Source organism: Squalius cephalus (genome assembly GCF_949319135.1).
Source record: "Squalius cephalus genome assembly, chromosome: 19".
In the NCBI taxonomy this organism is placed as follows: domain Eukaryota; kingdom Metazoa; phylum Chordata; class Actinopteri; order Cypriniformes; family Leuciscidae; genus Squalius; species Squalius cephalus.
Window position 1 is genome coordinate 18529072 of NC_137140.1, and position 17829 is coordinate 18546900.

Below are 17829 nucleotides of genomic sequence, written 5' to 3' on the forward strand. Positions count from 1 at the left end.
CTAATCCACAATAGTCCATTGCTCTATTCAATTTAAATCCGTTTAGAAGTCAGAATATATGTCAAATGTTTTGTTTACACTGTACAAGAATTGGATGACCAGCGTATTCTTTTAATTGCGTTTATTGGAATTACTGCCCGATGCACATTGTATCAAATGTTGTAAGAAAAGAAAGTGTAAATCTCGCAAGTCCATACATTTCCTGTAAGACAATAAATATGTTTAGGTTGGTCCAATAAGAAAATGGCAAGACAATAAATATGCTCTTGTTCCTTCACATTGGATTCCTCAAGAGTTTCATGTTTATGCATTCAGCACAAATCTTTCACATTCATACATCACTCTTTACAGTAACTCGTTCATTTGGGAATATAACAGTAATGCCACTTTTACATTAAGGCACATGGAAGTACAAAGAGATGGACGTGCAAGACAATACTGTGGTTATACTCTACTGCCAGTACTGAATGTTTTTAAATTCTTACAAAGAATGTTATAGAATTAAAATAGAACCTGTGTACAATGAGAACAAGACGTTCTCCACTGGTAAAAAAACTGCCAAGACAGGCACTTATCCAAATAAAATTCCAGTTGAGGTAGGCAAAATATTGGTCCTATTACTGTCAGGCATACTTTGATCAGACTATGTATATAACACATTTGAAACAGCAGTAGCTGTGTAGTTTGATCCATCTATGCTTTTATACTGGGCGATCTCAGGAACAAAATATACTGTATTTTAAAGAAATTTGCAGGGGATAAATATAGATAGCATTTATCTAAAAATGTGGTACATATGAGTCTAATAAACGTATTTATATATATATATAAAAAAAATCTCACTACAATGTAGGATTGTAGAATATAATGCACCTTTCTATAAACTGGACTGTATGTCTTGTGTTCACTGGTCCTTCTGCAGAGAACTATAGTATTCAACTAGGACTTTCCACGCTTTGGGGGCCATGAAACCATCAGGGGGGTTCTTTCCGCTGCGGGCAAGGCTCCTCATTTTGGTCCCTGAGATGAACTCAAATTCACCGTGTCTGAAAAACAGAAAATCTGTTGACTTGAGCTGATGTACAAATGTCTATAAATATCAATACTGTACTGATTTTAATACTTATTCTGATGAACAATAATGCACAAATAGAGTTCAAAATGAACGAAACAGAGAGCAGTCAAGCGACACGACAGGAATATTATTAGATGTCACTTTAAATAAACACAAATCTAAATGCGACAGTCTTTATAATGGGTTTATGTGATGATTGGGTAACATTTTATTTTATTTTACAGTGTCTTTGCTACATGTTACATGTACTTGCTATAATAGTATATTATGTTATACATCCAGAGTATATTATGCATACATACATGCATACATACATACATGCATACATACATGCATGTAACTAAACCTAATCCTAACCCTATAGTAAGTTAATGTTCTTAATTAATATTAGTCAGTACTTAAATGTATAATTACAATGTGTAACCAAGTATTATTGTAGGTTAGTTGTTATAAGATTGATCATGTTCTGTAATTATTGTAAAAAAAAAAAAAAAAAAAGAAACAGAACAGACAGAATTTAAAAATTATTTTAAAAATGATGGCTTTCAATACCAATATATTTGTTAAAGTTGTATATTTGTATAGTTAAAAAGCTGTGCATTAAACATTTAAAATATACTTCAGCTTGATTCTACATTAATTCGGGGGTTCGATGAATAAATATATTTATTATGGCAAATTTAAACTATTCACAGCCATAATATATAATATAATATAATAAAATGAAATGAAATATGTTCGCACCTTTCCTTGTCATAGAAGTCCATGGCCTTCTTAACTCTGTTGTATGCAGCAACTCTGAAGGGAATAATCTCAAGAGAGGTGAGGCCTGGTGCCATAGTCAGCACTTTTCCACCATGTGTGGGCTCATACAGGTCCTTCTTTGTCTCCGGGTGGGGCATACCTGCTGGATCTCGCCCTACAATGTAAAAGTTGGCCCCCGCGATCATCCTGGCCCGACAATGCCACTGTACCTATAAGAACGTTCAGAATTTTTGCCCTGTTCAGAATTGACTTGACTCACAATTTCAATTATTTGTATGAAAAAAGGTCTTATTAAACAGTCTTATTAAACAGCTAGAGTCTGACCTCTGTAGGCCCAGCATACATCATGGGTGAGGGGAAAATGGCCACAATTGTGTTTTCTGGATCCAGGACTCCTTCCTCTAGCACAGCAGCATGCTGTCTCATGCGCCAGTCCAGCGGTACGTCGTCATCTTTTGTCCAGCCACCCAGAGGGTGCAGAAGCAGCACGGGCTTCTTGTAGCCTCGCTCGAGCAGACGGCGCTTAGTGTCCTGCATCAGGAGCGCGTGGCCGTTGTGCACAGGATTACGCAGCTGGAATGCAAAAATGGCATCTGTGGGGAAAAGACACAATTGCAGAGGGTTTTGTCGCACTAGCAAATAATTATGGGAAGGATCCATGTTTCGCATTTACCTGCTCTCATTTCTTTAAATTTCTGTCTTAGTTCCCGCGGAGTGAGACGGTACTGGTCAAGACCGTCATTCCACCTAAGTCTCTCAAACACCTCCAGGTCTCCACCAGCCAGCCAATCACCACTCTCCATTATCATCTGTGCAAAGCATAAATGGTGTCATTTGATTGGCTGACTGTATTAGGAAGTATAATATACAACTGTTTTAAGAGCAATGTCACAGAGATGTGTCCTCTCACCTTAATGTGCGGATGTTGCGGGCATGTTGTCCCCCACTGCCTTGCGCATCTCTCTTCCTTACGATGCTCATAAAACTCAGGGTTGCGCATGATTGCCACTTTTTGACCTTTGAACTCCAGGGCAAAAGCAGTGTAACCGTCCAGCCTCTCCTTGTCGTCCTTGGATACGGGCAGCACAATGGGAACAGACAAGTTGATGATCCCACCTAAACATAAAAGATTATTAATATTACTATTTTTATTTTTAACAATAATATTATTATTATTTAATGTTATGTTGGATATTATTACATTCACTAAATATGCAATCTGAATAAGGTAAATGTAAATTATTAAGCATTACTAATTAGATGTAGATTATTATTAAATTTATATTCAATTTCAAGTTTATTAAATAAACCACCATTCAAAAGTTTGGGATCGGAAAGATTTTTAGTTTGTGAAAGAAGCCTCATGGTCACTGAGGCTGTATTTATTTAAACAAAAATACAGTAAAAACAGTAATACTGTGAAGTATTACAGTTTTTCTGAATTGCTAAAACACTAAATACCATTCTCTGAACCAAATTCTCAATAGCCTAAACAAATTTGTCACTAAAAAACATTTTGCACTGTAATGCATTTATGTTTCAAAACGTTAAACACAGGCAATTATATGATATAATTATAAATATATTGTATAATTATTTTGTATATATAAATACACACACATGCATGCATATATTTAAGAAAATGTGTTATTTATATATAAAATATTTATATATAATATAAATCATGTATAAATATATATATATATATATATATATACAGTATACATCCAAATATTTCTTAAATATATATATGTATATGTGTGCATTTATATAAACAAAATAATTATACACAGTACACACACATTATGTAAACACAAACTTTTATTTTGGATGGGATTAATTGCAGTCAATCGTTGCACAGCCCTAATTTAATTTAAAAAGAAATATTTTGTAATATTATAAATGTCTAAAAAAAATTAAGTATGTGTGTGTGTTTGTGTGCATTAAATTTACATATTCAAACACACACGTGTAAATATATAAATGTAATGTGTAAATTAAAAAATTCTCTTTGAAATACAGTAGATACACTATAAAACTATACATTTTTGAGGGTGATGATCAGTTTGAAAATGTCTTTACCATCAAGCAAAGTTCCAAAGTGCAAGACTTGCAGGAATTCTCTCTCCCTCATGAATCCCCTCAGTGGAGTCGCCCACCCCTCAGCCAGAACCTGCACCCACTGCAAATCCAGCTACAAGACCAACGAGAAACACACAAACAGCACTTTCATTTTATCTCATGACAAGAACGACAGTTTGCCACAAAATAACAACTATGAATTACGACAGTTCATTTTTTCTACAGTAGTTATTTCAGTAGCTCTTGCAGAACGTAAATTATGAAATAGATTTGGGTTTCCAAACACCAAGTTACAGTGAAAAGCTCTCAGTTAACTGAACTGTGAGGAAATGCCTGTGGTGTAACAAGCAGGGCAGTTGATTTCCACAGCAGTAGTAGGGCATGTGTGTGTTCATGAAGGGTTGCATTACCTCCGTGATGGCTACAGTGGGGAGTATATTGGCATCACTCAGCACCAGGTCCAGCTTGTTTTCAGGAACAAAGAGCTCATTCACTTCCTCTGTCACACCAGTGGGCACAATATCCTGTGAGAACAAATCATCTAGTCAGTGGCGTTTTAACGTCTCTCAAGAGAATACTGACAGTCTGTCAGCTGGCACAAAGAAAGGGACAACTGACAAAACACATTGGGCCCTATTTTAACGATCTGAAAAGCAAGTATCAAACGTAAAACGCAAGTAGCTTTGTGGGCGGATCTCGGGCGCTGTTGCTATTATACCGGCGGGATAAATGCCTCTTGCGCCTGACACAAATCTAAAATGGGTTGGTCTGAAGTAGCTACATTACTCATAGGTGTGGTTTGGGCGTCAACCAAATAAACCAATCAAAGCGTCATCTCACATTCCCTTTAAAAGCAGGCACCCTTGTTCCATGGCAGATTGCTATTATAACGGCGGATTTGCCAGGAGCGGTTCACAGCCGAGGAGACCGACGTTCCCATCAGGGCCGTAAAAGACAGAGAAGTGACATTGTATGGCGTTGGGAGAAACTCACCCAAATTAGCTTCGGTTAAACAGGCGTATAATAATTTGGGTGTAAATGTGTAAGCTAGATTTATGCCTATTTTTTCACATCTTCATGGACACCACAACGATTTCCCTTGTGTGGTAATATTTTTTTAATTATGTATGGTTTGCAAAAATGGGAACTGCTGCCTGCGTCTGTGTAGATGAGAGAAGCAAAGTGTATGCACGTTGTGCACACGCTACATCATGGCCAAGCATGCGCCCTTAAAATAGCATCTGAATAACGTGCCACTGACTTTAGACTAGGTTTTTCCTGGTCTGTGGCGGAATTATTTTCTGAAACTGCAAAATGGCACCAGGGAACGTTTGCGCCGGAACACGCCTCCTCTTTTCGCTGAATCACCCCCGGGAGCGCAAGTTCATTCCCTAATTTACCGACGTGCATCTGTGGAGGGAAAAGTCTGCTGTGCATCGGGTGCAAAATAGGAATGATACATGCATCGATGTACAAAGTCAATTGCGCTGGGTGCAAGATAGGGCCCATTATCTATTTAATGACCAGAAATGAAAGACTGACCCACCTGTTCCTTCAAGAGATCCACTAGCTGATGAATGCAGTCATTGACAGTGAGCTCTCCAGTCTTCAACACGAGCTCAGGGGCTTCAGGTTTCTCATAGTCAGAGTCTATTCCTGTAAAACCTACGTGAAGCAAAATGTAGTTGAAACATTTTCTAGATACTCTCAATTTAATCACATTATTGGCAAATGATTGCTCCGAATTAATAAAGAGATAGTTTACCCAAAAAGAAAATTCTGTCATCATTTACTCACCCTCAAGTAATTCCAAACCTGTATGAATTTCATTCTTCTGCTGAACACAAAAAAAGTTATGTTGAAGAATATGGGCAATCAAACATTTAATGAGCCCCATTGACTTCCATAGTATAGAAAAAAAATATTATGGAAGTCAATGAGGCCCATCAACTGTTCAGTTACAGACGTTCTTCTTTTGTGTTCAGCAGAAGAAAAAAATTCCTACAGGTTTGTAAATGATGATGGAATTTTCATTTTTGGGTGAACTATCCCTTTCAGAGTTTCACAGTTTTTACTGTGTGATGTTTTCAATGTTAAAATATTCTCTTCTATCCAAGATAAATATGATGAGACAGCTATAAACCATGCATTTATAGATTTATTTTAGCTGAATAATCTTCAAAATACCTTTAATCTCTCCAGCACGGGCCTTTTTATAAAGTCCTTTGACATCTCTGCTCTCACACACCTCCAGTGAGGCATTTATAAACACCTCAAAGAATGGCAGACCTGCATTCTCATGGATCTTCCTGGCATCGTTACGATCCTGTTGTGAGCACACGTAAAATCATCCTCTTAATGCATCCTGTTGCAGAAATTATTAAAAAATGTCATAAAATTTGGGAACCTCTGATATCACCAAACCTTTGTAAATGGAGAAATGAAACTAGTGATGCAAACCAGTCCGGCATCCGCAAACAGTTTGGCGACCTCAGCAATACGTCGAATGTTCTCTTCTCTGTCTGTGGCTGTGAAGCCCAAGTTCTTATTCAAGCCATGTCGAATGTTGTCACCGTCGAGCGAATAGCAAGGAATGGCATGGGAAACTAGATATTCCTCCAAAGCAAATCCAATTGTAGTCTTTCCAGCACCAGACAACCCTGTAGCGAAAAAATGTAAAATATTTTATGTGAGATCATTCAACCTAACATCTCTGTTCCATAGAAGAAAGGAAGTCATACAGGTCTGAACATGAGGGGGAGTTAATGATGAATTTTCATTTTTGAGTGAACTATTCTTTTAATTTGATCCATCTAATTTTCTCCTGGAAGTCTCACAGGAGAAATTCCCACCTGTCAGCCAAACAGTACATCCACGAAATCCAGCTCTGGTCCCAACCACTTGGCCACGCTTGCTTCTACTCACATGGTGAGCCTGATAAACAACATTGGTTGCTCTCTGCATGTCCTAAAGTGGATATACACGATATACATGATGTGAAAAGTAAGACTGAGAACAATTTGCAAATCTGAGCCTAAAGCACCATTTCCATCTTTACTGATAACAACAGTGTGTTTCTATAGGGACAATGGGTCAGATTCACAAAAGTGCTTGTAGGGATAGTAAACCCAAAATACAAATTCTGTCATCATTTACTCACCTTCATGCCATTACAAACCTAAAAGAACATATTTGAGAAAAGGATCAATGTTTTTTGTCCATACAATAGAAGTCATGGTCACCAAAACTGTTTGGTTACCAATATTCTTCAAAATATTTTCTTATATGTCCCACAGCAGGTTTGGAACAACATGAGTGCAAGTAAATGATGAAATCATGTTTATTTCTGAACAAGCGGTCCCTTTAATTTTAACTTCTATTATTACATTTTAACTTCAAACTTCAGGACTGAGGAGGGAGTGGCTTCGGAAAGAGAAATGAAGAAACAAAAAGGGCCATTCATGCAGGACCATGGAGAGGTGGCCAGTTGGATCAGAGCCATCTCTCTCTCTCTCTCTCTCTCTCTCTCTCTGCTCTTTGGATACACAGGAAATCCCAGCTTGATGCAAGTAACCCTGGGGTTTGTTAATTCCCATTGGTACACAGTGTCCCTTTGACTGAGGATATATGCAAAATCTGGCTTCATAGGAACTGTTACAAATAACATTAATCTTCCATGGGATTTGTGTGGTTATAGCCTATTGCAGAACCAGAAAACACTTCATGTAAAACAAAGACAGACATTCTAGTAAAAGACGTGACCCCTAACAAACAAATCCTAATCATAACATCAGCCATTCAAATGAATTTAAGCCCAATGTCAAATCAAGACAAGTTGATGAAAAGGATAAACCTGAATCATAACATCCTGCCACATCACCAAATGTTTTCAATATCCTTCCGAAAGCAAACACTCGTGTTATTTTAAGTGACTGTCACTCCATATTTATCCAAGTTCCCGAAGTTACACGGATCAGTCGAGCAACTCTTACTTTGTGTGAATGTAGCCTAAAGCCTTTCAAAATAAACTGTTTGTTTTTTTAAAACCAATACCAGTAATACAAAATACTTCTGATATATTTTTAAAGTCTGTTGAAATTTCGTAGTTCGTATCGAAGCAACTTTTAAAAGTTTAGCGAGAAAGAAACAAACGAAAGAAAAAGGCTGAACTTCAGCAAACGTACCGTTCTCTGTTTTTTCAACCCAGACATGATGTCACAACGCGAACACGCTGGTCAGAGCTTTCTAAAAAATGTGACCCTTTAAAGACTAACACAGAATACGAGAAAGTGAAGTTAGTGGAAGTCAGGATAAACTGGACACGTAGCACTCAGCGTTCTTCCTGAAATCCTCCCACTCATCAGCGTGCGCTGCTCACGTCACCATCACGACTACACACACTGACTGCATTGATTCTCAGTTACTACTCAACATCTCTCTCACAGCACACAAAGAGTAATATAACACAGATATAGGCTACATTAAGATATACACATTATTGAATTATTACTGCTGCTTTGATCTGGGGTTGACAACTTCCATCTCAATCTCAGCCAACCCACATGGACCCACTAAAAAGAAAAGGAAAACTTTAATAACAATAACAAACATTATTTAAAAAATAAAAAAACATTGCACCACATTAACATATAATGAATCATTTTTTAAAGAAATGTCAGTAACACTTTACAATATGGTTTAACAATACATTAGTTAACTACTTTAGTTAACATGAATTAAGAATGAACAAGACATACAGCATTCATTAAGCTAAATTAATGTTAATTTCAACATTTACTAATACATTATTAAAAACAAAAGTTGTGCTTGTTAACATTAGTTAGGCTAATGCACTGTGAATCAACATGAACAAACAATGAATGACTGTTAATAACATTGTTAATTCATGTTAGGTAATACATTAACTAATGTTAACTAATGAAAATAACTTATTGTAAAGTGTTACCAAAATGTATTTTCGAGAAAAAACCCTTTCAGTGTGTTTACAAAGTTTGAGTTGACTAGTGCAAATGCTATTTTGCATATTTTTAATTAACTACTAATATAATACCATTGAATTAATTACAAATTAAATGATCAGCATAACAATTTGAGTGAAATTCAGAATGTCTCAGTATTTGAGACATCCTGCTCCCTGGAGCAGCAGGAACTCCACAGGTTTGTGTGGTGATAATCATGTTAAACCTTTCTCTCTCTCTTTTTAAAATGTATTTTTACTTTTAGTTTTTTGTTTAAAAAAAAAATTAACCTAGGATCAGGTAATCCATCTTACTTTTGTGCTGGTTTTGATTGAATTGGATCACTCTGACTCAGATAAAAACTATTCCAGATCACCAAATCCGGATTACCGGACTACAGCTACTATGAAGAACTACCGGTAGAATAGCCAGTGCTTGGGTCACTGCGTTTTGATTTGAAGAGACAGAAAACAGCATAATAAAAAGAATAAAATTTTTTTTTTTTTTTTTAAACAGTCAGATCCCTCATCTGTCCCACAACAAATAAATAATAGAAAACAAATATACATGCAATATACATGCATTTGATGATTGTCTTCAAAATTAACATGATAATTATTGACAGTTAAAATTAAATATATTGCTTTTGTTTGACATTGAGCTGTTTGAGGGTTTATTTTATGAGGACAAAATAATTCGTTTTATAGCTTTAAAGATAGCTGAAGAATCGGAGGATCTGTTTCAGTAGCAAACTGTGTGTAGCTTCAAGAGGGCAACCATACAAAATGAAGAAAAACAACACACTTGTTTCATTTCATGTTATCATTTATAATTATTAATAATTTATGTTTATCATTTGATTACTTATTACATCTTTTAGAATGTTTCATGGAATGTTTGTCTTGATGAATAAGAGACTAGAGGGAATATCACAATTTCAAGGTTTTATGGGATGTCGTGAAGCAGTTTGGTTGTTGTATTTTTGCTGGTCAGACAAAGTCATTGTAATGGTTAAAAAATCATGTGCAAAACATATATGTTTTTAAAAAGTTTTATTTCTTTTGCTCCTGAAATCCACCCTTCTGCTGGGCCCAGTTGTTCAAAAGTAATCTGATCAGATTTCGTTTATCGGATTGAATCAAATCTTAAAAATGAGCTGAAATCAGGTTAGATCACAAAATCCAATCTTGTTTTTTTAGTTTGGATCAAACAATCAGTATGTGTTTTAACCCTTTAATAAGATTGCGATAACTTAGATTTTTTTCATGTATATCTTTTATTTTACCCTTGATTAATGTAACTGTTACAGTAATGAAGTAGAAGTAGACATTAGGATACCTATTAAGCCTTTCAGTACTTTGAATTAAAAGAGATTTTGGCACCATAGAATAATCCACAAAACAGCTGTCAATATCAAACAAAAATAATATAATTTTAAGTGTTTTTTAATCACTTTATATAAACTACATTGGCACAATGATCAGAGTTGAACCAGTCAAAAGTAGTTTCTATTAATTGCATCCCTATTGCATGCATATTTGTTTGTTTTTGTTGCTCATTGCAAGGCAAGCTTTTAAAAACTGCGACAAAAGTAAAATGCATTACCTGATCCTGGATAGCAATAAATGGGATAATTCTGATCCGGATTAAACTTTCTGAACAACTGGACCCTGGAATCAGGATAATCCTGATATTACTAAAAAATTGTAAACAACACATTTTGAAGGTTTGATCCAGATCAACACCAAGACTGGATTATGTGATGGAATCCAATTTCAGAATCCTTTTATTTTGGCAACCCATTTTCAAGATTTGATCTAACCTGATAGCCGTAATGACTTTTATAAAAACCTAACCGTTTTATTAAAATAAAAAAATTACAAAATTACAAATTATTTGGCACTGCATTTCTTTAGTACTTTGGCAAATAAAACAAGAAAGAACACAGAAATCATTCTTAAAGCACAAATGTACACCCCTTGGTAATTTGGTAGCATGTATAATAAATAAAACAATATTTGGATTTCCAACCACAGTATGAAAATAATAATAGAAGTGAAGATACAGTCATTGTAAGTGCACAGTAATTGATCCCTGTAATCCACTATTTAATAACCTGACTCACAATTCAGTGTTCCTGAGGTTTGATTGAGGCACATCACATTCCTTATTAAAATCACAGCCATGAAGGAGCTTTGAGTAATGCTTTCTGACTGTTTCATACAATGGAGCAGAATGATTCATGCTGGGAAAAGTCATGGGCTTCTCATTGAGAAACAACTGTACTCTAAATCCATCACTACATTCATACAGGACAAAGACTAAGTTCGCAGCATAAGGTACAATCTGACCGGAGCGGAACATGCGATTGTGCTGCGAAGAAAAATTCTCTGCAGTTAGAGGGTTTTCATCCTTGAAAAAGGCCAACAGAGAGAGCAGAGGCAGCAGGGTCTCACCATGACCAACCTGGATGGTGGCAGTCTTTTTTACCTCTCCAAATCTGTCAGATTACAGGAGACACAAGTGAACACAAACATCTTTAGCGTGTTTTATGGAGTATTGTAAGTGGACAAATACACCATAACTGACTGAGAACAGGTCCACATCTTAAAGGGATAGTTCACTTTGAAATTAAATTTTGGTATTTTTTAGCTTACCTCAAGGGCATCCAAGATGTAGGTGTCTTTTTTTCCGCAGTAGTTTCAATTTTGATATTTTTAGGTCAAACCGTTCTTGTCTGTCAGTCATATAATGCAGGTCTGTGGTCACTGTCTCAAAGAGCGTGCACAGATAAGTCCAAATTAAACAATTCCCCATCGTAAGTACACATTGATGGCCTAAGACACGAAACGAGCGGTTTGTGTGAGAAAACGAACAGTATTTATATCGTTTTTACCTCTTATACACAGCCACGTCCAAGTGATCAGAGGGCGCGCGCGCATCCTGGTGTGTGTCGTGTGCACAGACTGGTGCATAGACATATACACTAGATGTCGCCTTGGCTACGGCAGTTCATTGGAACGAATGTCTTTAAGGCGACATCTAGTGTATATATCTATGCACCAGTCTGTGCACACGACACACACCAGGATGCGCGCGCGCCCTCAGATCACTTGGACGTGGCTGTGTATAAGAGGTAATTAACGATATAAATACTGTTCGTTTTCTCACACAAACCGCTCGTTTCGTGTCTTAGGCCATCAATGTGTACTTACGATGGGGAATTGTTTAATTTGGACGATGGGGAATTGTTTTAATTTGGACTTCTCTGTGCACACTTTTTGAGACAGTGACCACAGACCTGCATTATATGACTGACAGACAAGAACGGTTTGACCTAAAAATATCAAAATTGAAACTACTGCGGAAAAAAAGACACCTACATCTTGGATGCCCTTGAGGTAAGCTAAAACATACCAAAATTTAATTTCAAAGTGAACTATCCCTTTAATCTCCTTACCTGTAGTCATTAACAGCCTTATCAAGACGCTTGAAAATATCATGAAAGAGAGGGCAGCTGGATTTACGGTTGATGTCATGTCCGTATCCCCTCTTCCAGTACTGTTTCAGGTCACTTTTATACTCCAGGACCTAACAAGAGGCCAAAAGAGAAACATGCATTTGGTCACCAAGGTAAATCCAGTTGTGAAACAGTGAATCAGGGCACTGATTTCCATACGTAACTACTAGACATTCTACGACCCCACAAACACCCCAGCTGACAGGGAATCCTAATACACTTTGAATCCTATTAACATCCATTAAATCCACTGAAAATGGAAGTTTTCAATTTCCAACCAACATACGTACTTGAGCGTCAGACTCATCCAGCAGATCGCACCATGGAGAGTTCTCCGACTTGATGGCAAACTCATAGGAGCACAAAAAGAAAACTGCCTCTGCCATATCTTGGGAGAAAATTTAAATCAATATCAGGAAGGATCTTTGTTATTGACTATTTTAATCTACAGATTAACATTAAGCAACTTCAGTGAACAGTAAGATAAAACTGCACACCGTAATTTAAAAAGCAAAATTACCTGGGGTGATTTGATTGAATGGAATCTGAAGGCGGTTGGATATTTTCATCCGTACTGCATCCATTTCTGCCGAAGATTTAAAGCGTTCTACCTCCTTCAAAGCTGTTTTATTGTTCTCAACACCTTCAACAAATCTCTCACAATGATCAAAGAATCTCATGAGTGAATCATCCACATAGTGTTTGTAATCCATATCTATAAAACAAGAAGTATGGTTAGTTGAATAACAGTTGAATGACCAAGGACCACTACTTCAACAATAAAGCTTGCAGGATCATCAACCACAGCTGGTGGAGAGTTGTTTACCTAGTATGCACAGATAACAACTTACACTTTATGGCAGATGTGCTGAGGATGTGTTTCAGTGTCTTTAAATGCCAGCTGTTTGGCCTAAAGGTGCTGTAGTTAAAGGGTTAGTTCACCCCAAAATGAAAATTCTGTCATTAATTACTCAGCCTCATGTTGTTCCAAACCCATAAGACCTTCGTTCATCTTCGGAACAGAAACGAAGATACTGTGATTTTCTTTCTTCTGTGGGACATAAAAGAAGATATTTATTATGTCTCAGTGTTTTTTTCTGTCCATACAATTGAAGTCAATGGTCGCCAAAACGGTTTAAAAATCTTGGGTGTTCCACAGAAGAAAGAAAGGCATAACGTTACAGGTTTGGAATGATATGAGGGTGATAAGAGAATTTTCATTTCTGGATGAACTTTTCATGAACAATGTTCAAGAAGCCAACAAAACAGCTAGTAAAGAAGGGACATTAAGCCTACCCTGAACATCCCAGAGTCTGTGCAGACCCTCTTGGAAAGCTTTAACACTATCAATACAGCGGTGCTTGGAGCTGGTGATGAACTCAATGCGGTTTGCGCGGAGGAGATCCTCAGAAATCAAGGTGGGGAATGACTGTGCCAGTCTCATCGCCAAATGCCTGTGGTCATCTCGCCCTTTATCCACCAGTCTGCCGTCCATGTCTTCAGTGTACCACATCTTCCATGTTTTAATGTTATTAAGCCAAGACGCTGAACCCGACGCGTCAGACACGACCAGATCAAACAGTCGCGCAATCTTTTTCACATTTTTTGTGGTTGGATAGCGTGTCCCGTGACGTATCACCGACACCATATGAATGGCACGGCAATCTGGAGAGGGGGGAACCAGCAGCGATCTGTTTACAAATAAAATGTCATCTAATAGATGTGGATTCACTTCCTCGTACCTGCCTTTTGTCCCAAAGTAATGCGCTATCGCCGGTATCGTTGGCCTGGCGAGTTTAGATAATGACAAACCAACCATAACGCTCAAAGAAGTGATGAGAAAGTTAATGAGGAAATAAGTTATTTTCATTTCTGGATGTGTGATACCTATTCCACCGAAAATACCCGTAGCCTGTTCACCTGTGCATTTCAATGAATAAAATCACCATACGCCCTGCCGACTATGATGACGCGCACTACATGTGAAGCCAGCCTCAAAAACGAGATACAAAACCTTCCGGGTCAAAACACAGCAGATCTAGGTAAATAATACACAACTGATAATATAAGGAAAGTGAATAATTGTAATAATTGTTTAATTTCAAAATGAGTACAATGGGGAACTATTATGTTTTAAAAGATTTCATTTAAAAAGTGTCTTGTGCTACACTAGATGGCGGTGTTGTGCATCACTTTAATGTAGTTTAACTGATGCAACCACAAATATCTTTTTACTTAAAAATATAATCAAAAGCCAAAGTTTTTATAGTCCTATTTACAGGGTAGGGCATAGGCTACAATTTTATGCTTGGAAATTCTCGCAGATAAAGACAACAACAAGCAAAAATTAACAAACAGTGCAAACATAAATCACAGACAATTGACGAACAAAACCACGTAAAGGCAGCTGCTTATGTATAAAGTGTGTGCAGTGCTGTATGTTCATGAATGTATAAGTTGTGTATAAAATAAGTTATGTAATTAAGCGTAGAATTAAAATGTAGAACTGAAGTAACATAGGCTAAATGAATGTCTTCTTGAGGTAGAGGCCTAGCCTAACTGAAGTGCAGACTGTAACACAAGATGAGATATGACTGGTTAAGTTTAAAGAGTGTGAAGGAGTCATAGATTTATATGTCAGAAAGAACAGTATGATTGAGCCGTCTTAAGGCATTGGGTTAGAAGCCGTCTTTGAATCTTGATGTACATGTGCTGATGGACCATATACGCTTTCCAGAATCCAGTGGGCAGAGAGGAGAAAAGTGATTGTGCAGGGTGACTAGAGGCCTTCTGATGTTTCCAATTTTTCTGAAACATTTTTAGAATAAATGTCCTATTATGTCCTAACATGTGTGCATATTATCTTTTGAGCTGCTTTCACCACCCTCTGCACAGCGTTCTTGCCCTCCAATGAGAATGGATTCAACATCACACCTGTAAACTTGGTCATGACTGCTGTGAACATATGAGCTTTCTTCATTTCTTCATTCTTCATTCTTCATTCCAAGTGATTATATTTATGGATTATCAGAGAGCTATACATGTGTTCACTGCAGTAGAAGATTTCCAGATGTGCATCATATAAATAGTAGCCTATGTTGTCATCAAGAGGTTAAACTGATTTTTTTTTTTTTTTTTTAAATATGAGATGACAAAATATACATCAAATTTAAGCACCCATGGTGGTTTAGATTTAATGTCACCATTACACCTTGAATGAAACTGAAACAACAAGCTTATGATGTGTTCACATCATAACTATTGTTATTTGGAAGAGATGGAAACCTATGACGTAGGAGTGGTTTGTGACTTGAATTTATGCGTTTCAGTGGCAATACTATCAATGCCGAAATGAGACTGCAGCAGTCAGGTGGTACAGGTCAGTGCTCTTTAAGTTATGTTCATTATTATTGTAATGTTATGTGCTTTGAGACATGAGGTAGTTTACTTGCAATGCCTTAGCCGTTGAACAAGCATCTGGATGCAATCTCAGGAAAAAAGTCATGATGGTTCCGTGAATCTATGGTGTTGAAGTTGCAATCAATTTCTTCCGTGTTGAATGAAGAAATTATGATGAACCTGCAGTGGTAATTTGACTCTGTTACTGTTGAGAAAGTTACACATGGCTTGATGTTTTGAGGCCTGCCAGAGCAGAAAGGAAGACAGGGAGGGGACATATGCGGGTGGGGTGCTGTTTAACCTCTGAGGGAGGTCACTCCTCCAGGGGGCCAGTGAACCAGATAGGAACTTAAACATTGGAGGGAAAGTTTACAACCCTTTGTCTTCGAGCTTGGTATTTTGCATATGTAACTGGATTAGTAGTTTGTGTCCCTTCATACTCAGATTTAATCTAACAAGAATGCAATGCATGCTATGAAGAGATGATGTACACCTCTTCCCTTCGGCCTAGCTCTGTCACCCGGCACTTTCAGGGAATACATGGATGCAGCTCTGGCTCCGCTGTGACTCCAGGGCATTCGCATATTAAATTAAATCAATGATTGATTGATATTAGCTCAATCAGCGCAGTTGACGTTTCGGCATCGAGATGCCGTCGTCACCCATATGAAAGAGTTGGGGTTAAGGCTGTACGGCAAGAAGAGTGTGCTTTCTCCGGCACAGAGGTCCACTTTTCATATCATTCTGATCCTTGCAGCCATAAACAAGATGAAACTAGGCCAGTCACTAAGGTCAAACAGTTTCAGACACTGTTGAGTCTGATGGCAGCAGTGTCCAACGTGATACCTTTTGGCCTGCTGTACATGAGACCCTTGCCGTGGTGGCTCAAGACCCCAAGGGGTTTTCACTGAGGGGGAACCCGCTCTGCATGATCAAGATTACATGCAGGTATCTTTGTACCTTAGTGAAGTGGAAAGAACCTTGGTTCTTGTCCCAGGGTCCCGTGCTGGGAGCTCCTTTTTATCATGTAACGCTTACGACGGATGCATCTCTCGTGGGCTGGGGAGCGATCATGAGCATTAGCATCATCTTTCTTGGCATGTAAGTTGCCTGGAAATGATGGCTGTCTTTCTAGTATTGAAACAGTTGCCATGGTGCACTCTCAGAAAAAAAGGTACAAAAGCTGTCACTGTGGCGGTACCTTTTCAAAAGGTACACCTTTGTACCTAAAGAGTGCATTTAAGTCCCTCAAAGGTACATATTGGTACCAAACATGTATATATTGATACCAAACGTGTACATATTAGTACCTAAATTGTACATATTAGAACCCTTTTGAAGGGTACTGTCCCAGTGACAGCTTTTGTACCTTTTTTGCAGATGTGGCCAAGGCTTTGTCTGTATGCTTTTTTCCTTGATCGATCTTGTTGAAACTAGCCCTACTACCTCCATGAGGCAACTATATGCCTTAAAGTGGAGAGTTCTCACTTCATGGGGCAGGAATTGCTAGTTAATTGCCCGGTTGGTTCAGTGCTGGAGTTCCTTAAGGATCGCTTTTATGCTGGGCTATCCCATCCATGCTAAGGTATTTGTGGTGACCATAGCTGCTTATCACGCACCTTGGGCGATGGATATCTTGGGAGACAGCCTCCGGTATCTTGTTTCCTTTATGGTGCACTGATGTTAAGACCTGCTATACATGCAAGAGTTCTGGGGATTTCTCACTCAGTAATCTTGCAGGCCTTTTACCCTCCTGCAAGATTACTTGCGGACCAAGGGAAACTCCAGGGTCTCAGGTGCTTGTGTCCTGACCTGTGCTTGACATAATTTACACTAGGACAGGCACTTGTCTTATACTTGACTTGACTTGTATTATCATTCCCATAGTGTCACTACTTCCAACGCAGCATGAGTTCCCTTGAAAGGGAACGTCTCAGGTTACAACTGTAATCATTCTTCCCTTAGAAGTGAGCGAGATGCTGCATTGCCCTGCCATACTTCCTGCATGC

At 37.8% G+C, this 17829-nt stretch overlaps 2 protein-coding genes across 3 annotated transcripts; both read right to left on the bottom strand.

Annotated features, from left to right (window-relative positions):
- Positions 1-113: 113 nt before the first annotated feature.
- papss2b (3'-phosphoadenosine 5'-phosphosulfate synthase 2b) lies at positions 114-8330 on the bottom strand. 2 transcript variants are annotated; one of them, XM_079851258.1, is made up of 13 exons: positions 8107-8330; positions 6775-6889; positions 6347-6582; positions 6110-6248; positions 5469-5587; positions 4333-4446; positions 3923-4034; positions 2751-2956; positions 2514-2649; positions 2165-2433; positions 1820-2049; positions 874-1046; positions 114-202 (listed from the first exon to the last, which is right to left on the bottom strand). In XM_079851258.1, exons 1-12 carry the CDS (start codon positions 8131-8133, stop codon positions 905-907), a joined length of 1845 nt encoding a protein of 614 aa, XP_079707384.1. In that variant the 5' UTR covers positions 8134-8330; the 3' UTR covers positions 114-202; positions 874-904. The 2 variants fall into 2 exon arrangements, with proteins under 2 accessions (XP_079707384.1, XP_079707383.1); XM_079851257.1 differs by lacking the exon at positions 114-202 and having other exon boundaries at positions 267-1046.
- Positions 8331-9711: 1381 nt separating this feature from the next.
- Positions 9712-14423, bottom strand: minpp1b (multiple inositol-polyphosphate phosphatase 1b). Its single transcript, XM_079851591.1, has 5 exons — positions 13718-14423; positions 12942-13136; positions 12712-12809; positions 12362-12492; positions 9712-11401 (listed from the first exon to the last, which is right to left on the bottom strand). Exons 1-5 carry the CDS (start codon positions 14289-14291, stop codon positions 11023-11025), a joined length of 1377 nt encoding a protein of 458 aa, XP_079707717.1. The 5' UTR covers positions 14292-14423; the 3' UTR covers positions 9712-11022.
- Between the last annotated feature and the right edge of the window lie 3406 nt (positions 14424-17829).

Excerpts from the sequence above, each read along its gene's own strand:
- minpp1b (XM_079851591.1), bottom strand. The coding sequence starts at position 14,291 with ATGAAAATAACTTATTTCCTCATTAACTTTCTCATCACTTCTTTGAGC. Across the intron at positions 13,137-13,717 it reads CAGACTCTGGGATGTTCAGG|ATATGGATTACAAACACTAT; the intron begins GTAGGCTTAATG and ends CTTGTTTTATAG. Across the intron at positions 11,402-12,361 it reads AAGGCTGTTAATGACTACAG|ATTTGGAGAGGTAAAAAAGA; the intron begins GTAAGGAGATTA and ends GTAATCTGACAG.
- papss2b (XM_079851258.1), bottom strand. The coding sequence starts at position 8,133 with ATGTCTGGGTTGAAAAAACAGAGAACG. Across the intron at positions 6,890-8,106 it reads GGTTGAAAAAACAGAGAACG|GACATGCAGAGAGCAACCAA; the intron begins GTACGTTTGCTG and ends TATCCACTTTAG. Across the intron at positions 2,434-2,513 it reads ATTTAAAGAAATGAGAGCAG|ATGCCATTTTTGCATTCCAG; the intron begins GTAAATGCGAAA and ends TTTTCCCCACAG.